The sequence below is a fragment of the Plecotus auritus genome (assembly GCF_963455305.1).
Source record: "Plecotus auritus genome assembly, chromosome: 8".
Taxonomy (NCBI): domain Eukaryota; kingdom Metazoa; phylum Chordata; class Mammalia; order Chiroptera; family Vespertilionidae; genus Plecotus; species Plecotus auritus.
In genome coordinates, this window is record NC_137782.1 from 163,533,526 (window position 1) to 163,546,816 (window position 13,291).

At 58.8% G+C, this 13,291-nt stretch overlaps 1 protein-coding gene across 1 annotated transcript; it reads right to left on the reverse strand.

Annotated features, from left to right (window-relative positions):
* Positions 1–6: 6 nt before the first annotated feature.
* On the reverse strand, positions 7–7,354 carry EMILIN1 (elastin microfibril interfacer 1; the record flags this gene model as incomplete). Its single annotated transcript, XM_080684817.1, has 8 exons — positions 7–717; positions 1,173–1,310; positions 1,471–1,488; positions 1,932–2,048; positions 2,413–4,317; positions 5,434–5,654; positions 6,115–6,240; positions 7,185–7,354. The coding sequence occupies 8 exons, from the start codon at positions 7,352–7,354 to the stop codon at positions 374–376; spliced, it is 3,039 nt and encodes a 1,012-aa protein (XP_080540943.1). The 3' UTR covers positions 7–373.
* Positions 7,355–13,291: the final 5,937 nt, after the last annotated feature.

Consider the following 13,291-nt stretch of genomic DNA (forward strand, 5'->3'; position numbering starts at 1 on the left):
TTTTTTATAAAAACCAAATGTCTTTATTCCTGAATAGTTTAGTATGGCGGTGGTTGGCGGAGCGCCTCAGGAGAGCCCTGGAACCCGGGGAATCGGCCTAGAAGCCGCTGGGGGAGCTTCTAGGGTCCAGGACCCGCTCCTCCGCAGTCCGGGGCCTGCGGGGGGCAGCGATCAGGCTCAAAGTCTGGACCCGGGGGACTCCGGAGACCCCACCTGACGCGCTCCGTTTGCAGGGAGGAGGCTGGCTGCTCGGGGCACCTTTGCCGCGTCGGGTTTGGAGACGGCGATGCACCTGGAGTACCCGTCCCCCCCAGCCCCCCCATGGCTCTTTGGCGGCACAGACTCTTCAGACCGGTCGGGCCCGGCCCCCTGCCTACGCCTGTTCCAGCTCCAGGTCCAGGTCCCCGTAGAGCAGGGCTCCGCTGAACATGGTGAGCGGCTCCTCCGAGTGCGCCAGCTGCCCCATGACCAGGTCGATGCAGACCGTGTCCCCCGCCTGCAGCGGCAGGATGAGGCTGAAGACGCCCAGGGCGCCCGGGCTGGGCTGGCTCTCGGCCACCGGCTTATTCTCCAGGCCCTCAGGCTCGTAGCCACCGGAGTCTATGCGCGCCACGCCCAGGTTGGAGCGGGACAGGACAGCCTCCACTTTTTCGTGCCGGTGCCCGGTCAGCACGGCGCTCAGCAAGTAGCGTCCAGCCAGCGGCGCTGTGAACACGCCTGGGGACAAGGATGGCAGTCAGGAGGAGGCTGGTGGCAGGGGCCAACGAGGCCTCGGGACCCAGAGCTCCTGGACTGCTGGGCTTTTTCACTGCTCCCCCACAAGACTGTAAGCTCCACGAGGGCAGATCTGGTGTTTTGTTCATTACCGCACCCCCAGCACTCAAAACAGCGCCTGGGCATGAGCTGCCCCCCTCCCCGTAAAAAGCTGTTGAACTCATGACTCCTCCCCTCCCCACCCCAGCAGTCAGCCCAAGCTGTGGTGAAAATGGATAGATGAAGGGAAGACTAGGACTTTCCCAAACAGGAGCAGGAAGAGATCCACCCTGTCTAAAGAGCGGGAATGAGGGTGTCATTGCACAGCCTCTCCACTGCCCTCCCCCGCCCCCCCCTCGCCCCCGCCCCTCTCCCCCCCCCCTCCTCCCCGGGCCCAGCCAGCCCCCTACCGGGCTTACCGGTTTCTGGATCATAGAAGTCCCCATCATTGAGCAGGACTCTGTCGAAGGGCACTGTGCCTGGCTCAGACCTGGGCAAGCTCAGGGCAGCTGAAAAGGCCACCCGGGGCACGGAGGCTGCTGGTGCCCCCTCCTCTCCTGAGTGGGGGGAGGGTGGGTGTCAGAGTAGATGCTCAGGGCAGCGCTGCCCAGCCAGTTCCTTCCCCTCTGGAGTCTCTACCCCCAGGGCTGCCTGGGGTCTTCCATCCTCCAACCCCTAGTTCAGTTCCCCTCCCTCCAGCCTCAAAGGAGAACTTACCTTGTTCACCTTGGGGACCTGTGAGAGGAGAGAGAGAGAGAGAGAGAGAGAGAGAGAGAGAGAGAGGAGAGAGAGACTCTAAGTCTTCAGCAAACATCTGCTGAGTCTGTCCGGCTGTGCTAGGTGCTATACAGACTTCAAAGCAGGAATGGGGGTACCAAGGAAAGGAGGAATAGGTCCACGCTGTCAACTGCTGGGCCTATGCCCTTAGCCTTTCACACCCAACTCAACCCTTGTAGGCTCAACCTTGGTCTTCCGTTCGGCAGTGAGCCACCATATCCAATCAGCCCACACAGTGCCTATCCCAGGTCCTAGTCACTTTCCTAATCACTGTCAGCCACCTGGGACCCCCATTCCTCCTCCCTTTCCCCACTTCCCTGTCCACTTCCAAGGGGCATGTCAAGCCTGGGGCTGCCCAGAGGGGTGGTAACCCTGCTGCTCAAGGATCTCAGCTCACATACCTGGTGGCCCAACGGGCCCCTTTTGTCCATCCTTGCCTGGAGGTCCTGGAGGCCCGGCAGGGCCTGGGGGTCCCTGTACTCCAGGAGGCCCTGGGGGCCCAGCTTCACCTGCAGGCCCTACAGTGACAGAAGTTTGTTGTAGGAGAGCCGTAAAAGGAATTGCCAAAAGACAAAGAGGGTGATGGTTCCATGGACAGGTTGATGGGACCCCTCGCTGCCCATGCTGGGTGCCTGGCTGGCAGAGCAGCACCCCACCCCCACCCACAGCCCCGTCTGAGCTGCCAGGGGAAGGCGGGGAGCTGGGGCCTGGGATCATCTCTTGTGGATAAGTCAACCCTTGGGACAGGGATGGGTCTGCAATTCATGCTGCTAAGCAGAGCAAAGAAAAAGTAGATGGGGTTAAGGCTGGTCTGTTGTGAGGGAGGGAGAAAGAACTCGAAAGGGGTCCCCCCACACCCCAGGCCTCCTCTTGCCCCCTCACCAGTGAGGTCCCTCAGGCCGAGCTGGTGGAGCCGGTCCTCCAGGAGCAGCAGTGAGCTGTTCAGGGCACCGAGCCGCCTGCCCAGGCCCGCCTGCCCCCCCAGCAGCTTCTCCAGCAGGGCTGCCTGTGTCTGGCTGGTGCTGTTGGTTTCCCGTAGCCCAGCCCAGAGCCCAGCCACATGTCTGGAAAGGCCCTCACGTAGGCCCTGCAGTCCCCCGGCCACTGTGTCCAACCGCTCACAGACTCCCTCCAGACGGCCCAATCGCCCCTCTAGGCTGGGGCACTGGCCAGCCTGCGCCTGTCCCTCCTCCAGGCCTCGGAAGCGCTCCTCACTCTCCATAACATGTTCTGTGGCCTCCTGCTGCAGCCTGTTAATCTCGGAGATGATGCGGTCCTTGGTGGCTCCCAGGTCGGCCAGATCAGCACCCTGGCCCTCCACCGTGGCCTGGAGCTCATGCAGTGAGTCATTGAAGGAGCTGACGGTGAGAATAACTTCGGAAAGCTCTCCTTGCAGGGCCTGTAGGGCTGAGCCTGAGCTGCCCCCGAACACACTGAAGCCATCCAGAGGCCCACGGCTCGGCCCCCCAACACCCGGGCCAGCCCCCGGGCCCCGTGGCGGTAGCAGGGGGCAGGAGCAGCGCTCCACACCATCCCGAAGGCGGCCCAGTTCCTCCTGGACCCCACCGCAGGCCCCACAGCCCTCATCCCCACGGGCCTGCAGCAGACCCTCTAGTTGGCCCAGCCGTGCAGCTGTGAGATTCAGCTGAAGTGTGAGCTCTGCAGCTGTCTCATCCTGAGCATCGACACGACCCTGCAGCTGGCCTACGACCCCTTGCAACCCTTCCAGCGTGGCCTGCCGTGTCTCCCCAGCTGCTCCCACCTTGTGCAGGCCAGAGATGACCAGCCGCAGCTGCCCCTCGCCGTCCAGCACCCTGCGCTCCAAGGCACTGAGGGTCTCACTGACCTGGGAGTCCTTCTCCCCCAGGGCCCCAGAGCAGAGCTGCCCACATGCCTGCACGGCCCCCGCCACCTGCTCTTCCAGCAGGTCCAGCCGCCCGCCCACCTCCTTGCTCACATTGGCCAGCAGCCCCTCCAGCTTCTCTAACCGGCCCCGGGCAGCAGGCAGCCAGTGGCTCAGTCCCCCAGGACGCCCAGGCCGGCCCTCCTCCTGCTCCTGCGAGGGACCCAGGGTAGAGTTGAATCGGTCTTCCAGGCGGGAGAGGCGGGATGCTAAGCTGGTGTAGCCTGGGGGATGGCCCCCCTGCCCCGCTGCACCTTCCAGCTCCGTGCCTCTCCGCCCACTCAGCACCGTCACGGAACCCGCCACGACCTCTAGCCTCCGCTCCAGCTCTGCCAGTCGCCGGCCCAGCTCTGGCGGGCAGCATTCCGGAGGGGGCCTGCGGCCGACGGCCTGCCCGGCGAGCTGCCGCTGCCGCTCCTCCAGTAGCTTCTCCAGTCTTCGCAGCCGCTCCCTGTCCTCCTGCTGCTGCCTGCGGAAGCCATCGAGCCCCGCCAGGCACACGGAGCAGGACTCCTGCAGCCGCTGCTCCAGCTCCCGCAGCAGCTCCTTGCTGTGGCCGGGAGAGGCTGGGGCCGGATCCGAGGCTCTGCCACCACCACTGTGATGGTTGTTGAGACGGCCCAGCTCCTGGTCATGGGTGGAGACACGCTTGTCCAGTTGCTGCAGCTGCTGCTGGATCTCGTTGAGGGTTTCATGCACACCAGGGCGGGCAGCTGCATCTGCTGGCTGCTGCCTCCCATTAAAGGCCGTCTCCACAGCCTTCTGGACATCCTCCACCAGGCGCCCACTCAGCCCCTGCAGGACACCTCGAAGGCCCTGCAGCTCCTTTGTCAGGCTCTGTACCTGCTCCTCCAGCTGCTGCACCTTCTCTGACTCCCCAGGACCTGGCAGAGAGGAGAAGACGTAAGACAGAGGGGTGGACTCAGTGCCTGCCTCCTAGGTCCAACTCCAACAAGAGGTCAGAGGTCCTAACTGATTTGACTATGGCTTAGTGGGGTTATTTGAGCAAGAAAAGACAGAAAGAAACTCTCACTCACTGAATGCCTCAAGGCCAGATCTTTCCCCCTTACAACACTCCACTGGGCAGCTACCACTAGCTCTTCCCATTTTGTAGAGTGGGAAACAGAGGACCAGAGAGCTTAAGTAACTGGGCCATGGATTGCAAGTTAAATAAGTGGCAGAGCCAAGTTTCAAACCCAGGTCACCCGTCTGACCACCCAGCCCATGTCCTTTCACTGTCCAGAGGGCCTCTTAACTTTGTGGAAACGGTTCCTTATCTGTGAAACAGGTATGACAGGGCCACTCCCAGGGCAAGTGAAGTGGGAATGTGGAGAGGCTCTGTGGACTGCAGGACAGCGGCCACTCCCGGGCAGCACCTCTCCACACCACCACAGGAGACAAATGAGGTTCTGTGGCAAGCCTCTGGGGGCTCTGGCTGGGTGAGGGGAGAGTCAGCCAGAAGTTCCTGTTTCCATAATTACAACATGGCTTGCTCTCTCTGGCAAGCAACACAGCACATCCGCGGGGCCCAGCACACGAGGGAGGGAAAGCAACAGGGACCGCTGCATTCTGGGACCTGCAGTCTCCAGAGGCCAGGGAGGGGCCTGGGACCTGTAGTTGGTTGCAGTGCATGCTGGGACTTGTAGTCTCAACAGTCTGTCCCCTTGACCAAGCTCTTCTGAAGGAATTCCCCCTTCTTCGCGCAGCTGTTCCCAACTAGGAAGTATCTTGGCCACATGTGGGCATGTGTAAGCACATTCACTTTCTCTGCCTCCTCTTTCTCTGGTGCCTTTCAATCTCTCCATCTCTGTCTGGTGTACACACACACGCATACACATGCAAATGCACGCGCGCACACACACATGGACAGGGAATCTCAGAGATCTCATTAACTCTTTTCTGTCCCTTTTTTCTGACTTGGAACATGGGGGTTTCCCTCAGCAGCCTGGTCCCACGTTTTCTGCCCAGCACCATTTCTCCACCAGGGCTCCCATACTCACCTTCCCCCCCTAGTCCACTCAGGTGGCTTCCTGCACTGGAGCCAGAGAGGTTGGGGCGGCCAGGCCGTGGCCGGGGGCGTGGTGTGGTCGGTGCAGGACCCAGCACTGGGGCAGGACTCTCAGCACAGTCATCGCCCCCGTATCCCTGACAGCACCTCCACTCCATATCCGTCACTGTTTTGTAGGCCACGCGGTAGCGAGGGCGGAGGAAGCTGCGGTACCTGGGAGAGGTGGAGGGAGGGCTCTTTACTCCTCCCTGCACTGTCAGTGACCGTGGCCCCTGTCCTCAGAGATGGGCAGCTGCTGGTGGGCAAGGCCTGTCCCTCAGGCTGGGTCCCCCTCACCGTTCAGCATGTGGTCTTGCTCAGCTGACAGCTGTCAGCTAGCTTGTTGGCCAAGGGCCAAATCGCTGATCTTCCTCTGCTGTCCTGTGCTGGAGCCTTGAACTCCGCTCCTTGAGCATGACCAGCCCAGAGAAGGCATTTAGGGGCTGGCAGAGGGCTCTGGTTAAGTGTGACCACCAGCCAAACTGCTGCCACAGCATCTCCTCAGAATGGCTCTGACTGAAGCCCCTGGTCTTGCCCCTTGCTACCTGCTGGGTACACATTCCCGGAGGTGGCCGCCCCAGTGCTGTCCTGGCCCAGCCCCCACCAAGCACCCACTCCCCAGTGCTGGGCTCACATGATGCTGCGGGGACACTGGGGCTGTCCCCAGCCACAGGGCTGGTAGTCGGGCTTGACGAAAGTCTCTACTCCATCCTCCAGCACGCAGCTCACTGTCCGAGTCACCACGAAGGCACACCAGTTCCTGCAGGCACAACCCCACGTAGGTCCAAGAGCCGGGGACACACACCCTGAAGGGGGCCCAGGGCCACCAGAGGGCCTGAGGGAGGGTCCAAGGATGAAGGGCCCTGGGGGATCAGTGGGAGCGGGGCTCTGGCAGGGCCAGCTCCCCCACGCCTTCCTGTCCGCCCCAGAGTCAGTCGATAAAGACTTTTCAAGACAGGAGAGGAGGCGCAGAATGGAAAACCACAGCTATGAGAAGTGGATCCTCACGGCTGGGGAGGGGGGTCCCGGGGAGCCTCTGGATTCACCCATTCATTCATGTCCCTTTTCTGTCTCAGTCTCCAGCGTGGCGTGGCCTGTGTGAGCCGGCTGGCTGGGGCCCTCTGGTGATTCCCAGGATGCTGGCTCCCACCCACCCCTCAGGGGAGAGGAGAGGCCCCGGCAGGCAGGGGTCCAGCTCGGGGTTAAGCAGAGAATAAGCCATTGATGAGCCCTGTCCCTCAGGGGGTTTGCTAGCCTCTGATCTCTGTCGGCTGGAGAGGCCGAAAGGAGCACAGCAAAAGCGTGTCAGAATCATGGGTCCCTGGAGGCGCTGAGGAAGCCCTAGGAAGGGATGGAAGGGCTGCCCGAGGACCCCAGGCTGGCACGCAGGGCAGGAAGGCCCGGCCAGGCCCCTCAGGTGTCTCCCTGGACACTAACTGCAGGTCCCACGGGGAGGCCGAGGGAGCTGATCCCCCTGAGGTTAGACAAGAGGACCTATCTATTCGGGGGGGCCTGGAAACCCCCAGCAGGAAGGTGGGCTCGTGAGGAGCCATCTGATGGATGGGCTTCCTCTCCCTCTCTTCCATGCATTGGGGAGACAGCCCGGGAGAGGGTAGCCAAAGTGGGAGCCTCGATACCCACTTCTGACCCACCTTCCCACCTACCATCAGCCTTGGGCTGGGACCCTCTTCACCAGACACTTACCTGTGGCGGCTGGCAGGCCGAGGGGCGCTCTGGGCCTGGGGCCCCCCAGGGCTGAGGGCCCCACCGTTCCCTGTGTAGAGGCTGTACCCGCGAGGGGGGTAGCTAGCTGCCCCCACGGCTGTGGTCAGCAGGCAACAGAGGTAGCAGCTCCAGAGGATCCTGGGGGCCATGGTGGGGCGCTTGGCCGTGGCCCTCAGAGGCACATCCCGCCTGATCACTGGCGCCTCTGCCTGGAGCGGGGATGCCCGCAGCTCCGAGGTCGGGTCCTGTCCCCAGCTTCCTGCCAGCAGCCCCCAGCCACACGCCTCCTCCTTGGCCTCCTGGCCTGACCCCTCTCCCCCTCCTCCTCCCGCCTCAGGCTCCCGGCTGTCCCTCCCTCGGTTCCTTCCGCTCTCCTCTTCTCCACCTCTGAGGGGAGTTTGTTCTCGGTGCCCCCAGGCCTCCTGCGCCTGGTCCCTGCCCCTCTCAGATGCTGCTTCCTGGGCCTCCGCCCCCTCACCCCAGCTGGCCCTCTTCTGGTCTCCTTATCCGTTTTCCCCAATGACTGGATCCTGGGGGTGACAGGACTTTACCCCTGTGGCCGTTCAGAGGCGCAAGAGTGGCTGTGTGGGGCGGGCCCTGGCCTCCTGCCTCCCTCTCTTGCTCACTCCCCTCCCTTCCCCCCTGTCTGGCTGGCGGTCCAGCCTCCCCTTTCCTCCCCCCACCTCTCCAACCATCGTGCGCCACATCTGCTTCTAGTTAACTCCGGGAAAGAGGGGGGAAAAGAGGAAAAACAGAAATGTGGAGTTGCCGCCGGGCTTGGAGCCAGCCTCTCAGACGGGCCACATGGAGTGGAGCCGGGGCCGGGGCTGGAGAGGAGGCCCAGGGCTGGCCGCTTAGCTAGGGAACAGGAGCTGAAGCCACAGCTCCCCTGGGCTAGGGCAGGCCTCTCCTGGGAGAAGAGACCTGACAGCAGGGGGGCGGGGGGGGGGGGCGCCAAAGGTGAGAGGAAGAGGGGAGGACTGCAAAGAGAGAAGAGCTTGGAGGCTCAACAGAATATCACTCACCATCCAGTCCAGCTCCCTCCTTTTATGGATGTGAAAATTGAGGCTCAGAGAGGGAAAGTAACTTGTCCAAGGTAACACAGCAAGCCAAGAGCAGAGCTGAGATTAAAATCTAAATACCTAGTAGTGACTTGGGAGAAAAAAGGAGCATAGGAGAGAGGGCTACTGGACCAGGGAAAAGGAAAAGGACTCCACTGAGGCAGGCGGGAAATTCAGAGAAGCCAGAAGAGGAAGAAAGGAGTCTGGAAACGGGGGAGCAACCTTGTCAAGCATGGAGACCTTGAGCAAGAGGAGACTCTCATTCTAAAAAGGCCAAATGAATATGGGTCCCAGACTAGTCTTGTGAGGTTCAGGCCATAAGTAGGGGAGGGAAGGGAGGTAGATAAATTGAGCCCTATTACATAGTAAAGGAAGTCACTCCCTAGCACGGAGGCAAGTCTGATAGCCTTTGTAGTAGGCTGGGGACTGATAGGACTCAGCGTCAGCCTGACCCGACAGGCAGCGCCTCCTGAGCTGTTCGAATCTGTCAGCAGTCCCCTCTTCATCAGCAGTCCCCTCTTCATCAGCGGGCCCCTCTCCATCAGCAGTCCCCTCTTCATCAGCAGGCCCCTCTCTACCACCTGGCCCTCAGTACTGTGTTCTGGACCAGGTCCCTGTGTGGAGGGACACTTGGGAGGGCTGAGCGGAAGTACTAGGAGAGTGCTGTGTGCTGAGCACTGTGGAGGCGCCCAGGTGCAAAGGCATGTATGTATGGATGACTCAGTAAGGAGCAGCTGGGGCTATTGAGGAATGGGACGCAAGCTCCAAAACAGAAACTAACATAACGCAGGATAGACAGCGTGCCGAGGGGGCCAGGCAAATGGAGGAGGCTGTTCTGGGGAAGAGGAGCGGAAAGACAGCGGCTGCTGGGGGAGTCAGAAAAGAGACAGAGAGGGTTCAGGTTGGGAAATGTGGTCTTCCTCAGCTTCCCCATCTACAACTTGGGAGTAATAATAGTGCCTCCTGCCCTAACTGGTTTGGCTCAGTGGATAGAGCATCAGCCTGTGGACTGAAAGGTCCCTGGTTCGATTCCGGTCAAGGGCATGTACCTTGGTTGTGGGCACATCCCCAGAAGGGGGTGTGCAGGAGGCAGCTGATCAATGTTTGTAACTCTCTAACTATCCCTCTCCCTTCCTCTCTGTAAAAAATCAATAAAGTATATATTAAAAAAAAATAATAGTGCCTCCTGCCTAGGTCTGTGCGGGTTAATACACAGAGTTTAGAATTCTGCCTGGCATGTGGTCAATGCCCAGCTAGCTTTTATTTGTGTCAAGAAGTAGCACAGAGAGTCAGAGAAGTTGAGTGCGGAAAAATCAGGGGAGAGACTCAGATGACTGGCTAGGAGCCTGGATTGCATGGTTTTGAGGAGGGGATCAGTACACACGCAGAGAGAAGACCATCAGCAAGAACAGTGGGCAGGGTGTTAGGGCACGAGGATGCCGGTTCCAGCTCCTCCTCTAAGTCTGTTATCACTTTGAGCAAGTCCCGGGACTCCACTGGGGGTCTGTTGTCCAAGGTCCCTTCCAAACTCTGCACTGCAAAGTGGTGCAGACCTGAAGGAGAAGGCTGCGCAGGCGTGGCGACTGCCTGCGTACCAGGGGAGCAGCTGAAGGGAGACACCCGCGAAGATGCCCGGGTTCTACCAGGACGGGTAGGTTGAGAAGAGGAGCAGGTTTGGAGGAATGAAAGATGACCTTCATTTAAACATACAGGCTTTTAGCTTTATTAGGCTTCACAGATGTTGCTTTTTTTACAAATAGAAAATGTTACACATCTTTACAAATGTACTTTCTTCACTAGCAAAAGCATTACGACTCGCTTCATTGCAATATGCACTTTATTGCGGTGGTTAGGAACCGAACCCGCAATATCTCCGAGGTAGGCCTGTACTGAGTTTAAGATGAGAGTAACACATCTCAATAGAAATAAACGTCCAGGAGATGATTCAAAATGTGGATCTTGATTCTGGGAACCATTTGCAGGGCAATGATTGGAAGCCCTGCGAGGATGCCATCAAATCGTCAGTGTGACTGAAGGATCTGCCTCTGAGGTCCTCTGAACCGGAAGGGGATCCTGAGGGTTGGGAGCAATGCAACAAGAAGACGGGATGGTGAAAGTAAGCACTGGAACCGACAACATGGGAGTCTGTGGCTGCCCCTTAGAGGTGTTGGACGGAGATCCCGATTTCAAAGTTGCTGTTGGCGGAAGGTTGCAACTTTGTCCCTGGTCTCAGCCTTAGTTCTAGGTCCTGGCTCTGGCAGGAAGCCAACCCACTTCCTCTCTAGGTTGTCCTGGCTACTGCTGTGGCCTTTCTTTCTCTGTTCTTTCCCCTCTTCTCTCCCTCGGGAGGCCTCTGGCAACCTGGAGTCATCCCAGCCATCTTGCCACTGCCCAGTTGTCACCCATCCCTTTGCCTGCCCCCTAAGTTTAAAAACCGGTTATATTTTAAGTGTGTCAAGTCAGAAATGTTGGCTTTGAAATACAATTGCAGTGTTACCTATCGTTTAGTCCTATAATTAGGGGCCGAGACCTAGGGGCTGACATGGATGTTTGTGAAACATCAAGTAAATCAGTGGCTCTGGGTTCACTTCGAGGCCCGAGGTGTTGGGCAAGAGGCGGCAGTGGAGACTAAGATGAGGGAGAATGCAGTGGTGGCTTCAGTGGTGGTATTGGCAAATAGCCACAAATTTCCAAAGCAATTGGAATTCTTGAGGTCAACTAGGCTGAGTTCCTGGAGCACTAGGACAGTATCTATTTTATAACCTCTCCGAGATGGGGAATTTCCAGGGGTCTAGTGCCAATGGGCAATCTTGGCTCTATGATGCAACTCATTCAGTCAACCATCACTAACTGAGCGACAAGCTCGGGCCCAGGGCCAGGCCAGGGGACACCAGTAGTAGTAAGAACATTTTCTGTCTAAGCATCTGTCAGAAGATAAATATTGAGAGGGGGAAAAGGAGGGGGAATAATAGGAATTAGGCCTTGAGTCATGCAAACCCAGATGGGAATTCAAACTTGTGGGGACTCTTGAGCAAACATCTCCTCCTCCTCAAATGCATACATTTCCTTTTCCTTCCAACCCTCTTTCAGGTGCAATAGTTGAGGTACCAACCTCCCTGGACTCAGGGTTCAGTTCCCTTCTCCCAGGTCTTGTTGATTTTTTTTCTCCTGAGTCTAATTCTAAACTCATCTTTTCCTTGAAAATGTCACACTAGTCACAAAGATGAAGCTGCACATATGCCCCCTCCAGATCCTCTCCCTCCTGCAATTCTTCACAGGATGAGGCTGTGCCTGTCCCATTTCCCACATACTCTTCTACCCAAGCTGTTTTCAAGCTTCATTCGTTCTTAGCTGGGTCTAGTTTTGTCCTGGAGACCATTTTTGTTTTAGTTCCTCCAGGCACCAGGCCAAGTGACCCATTCAAGGCTGATAAAGTCTCAGTGACCTAGGCACAGGAAGTTGTGGGAGGTGAAGGACATTTCTGGATGGCTCTAAAATAAATCCTTTTCCTCTTGTCCCTGACCCAGGACAACCTACTGGTATCAAATAAATCAGTGGCTCTGGGCTCACTGGACTAGAGGAAAGAGAATCAGGTGACACTGTAACTGGTCGTAGAACCTTGATCAAATTAATTGCCTTCTGGGCCTCAGTTTCCTTCTTTGTAAAATGATCTTGGAGGCACCCTTCCGCTCTGACCGTCTAGGAAACTGCACCTGGCTCAGCTGGTCTCAGGACAGCCTTGAAAATCTGAAGCACCCCATGTCACTGGCAGTCTGGAAAGTCTGCTTTCCAGGATCTAGTTCTGTTCCAATAGTAGTTCTAAGATCTGCTTGGACTTGAATCTGCTTCAGATTTCCAGGAGACATGAAGCCTAATGTGTGTAATTCTTTAAGACCTAGACCCTCATTCTCCCAGAGCAGAGCTGGGAACAGACTGGCCCTTTGAGGAAATACATTCTGGGGGTTCAAGGTTACGTGGAGGGGACATGGGCTTGGGAAATACTGGGTGAGGGCTGGGTGAGTGGGAGGCCAGAGGCGCTAGGCTGCTAAAGGCAGAGACTGAGCTTAGGAGTCACTGGACCAGAGCATGGAGGACAAGCTGGTGACAGTCCCAGGCCAGGGAAGGCCACTCGGGGCGAGGGCACACTAGCTCACTGTACACAGGCGAAGTTGGTCCCCTCACCCAGCTGTTCCAGCCCCAGAGGAACTCCTGTAGTTTTCTTTGGCTCGGAAGCAGAAGCGTCCCCTGAGCCCGGGCCCCCCTCTACCGCAGAGCAACTGGCTTCCATTACCCTTGTCAGCTCCAGCCCAGCCCCCCGCCCCAGCCTGGCTCAGTGCCGTTCCCTTTTATGGTGAAGCTGAGGGAAGGGAAAGCAAGGGGTGAGGGTGGAGTAGTTTCTGGCTGGGCAGAGGGTTATAGAGCCTGAGAGTGCTTCTCCCCTCACCAGACCCCCGGACATCTACCCCCAGTCATCTTTCTCCTTTCTCCTCCGTGACCCTACTCTGTTCGGAACCCACGGCCCTTCTTGCTTATCCCAGCCATTCCTCCCCTCTCCCCTCCCTCACATCCGGGGGGTGATTTCCCACTTGGCCTAAGTCCCACGGTTTGGGTTTAGGTTTAGGGAGGGTCCGCCCTATTTCCGACGCCTACCTCGGGCGGGTGGGGGGGTGGGGGGGGGAAGGGAGCCAGGGTAAGGGAGGCACTGGTCAGATCGCAGGCAGGATCGTTCTACGTGTAGGATATGGGGCGGAAAGGCTGGCTCCGAGGAGAGGAGCACCCAGTTGCCCCAGCCCTGTCTCCATTCGGCACCGCCTCTCACCCCTCACCCCACCACCCGGGCCAGGGAGGGGATCCCGAGGGCAGGGCCCAAAGGAAGCACCTGGCTGGGCCGGGCCGGGCCGGGCCGGGAACGCGTGAGCAGCATCGTGGGGGGTCGGGACAGGAAGGGGTGTCAGAGTCTAAGGTCAGGCCAAGCCTCCCGCCCGGCCCCACTGCCGCACCCTCGCCCTAGCACCCCGCGGCTCC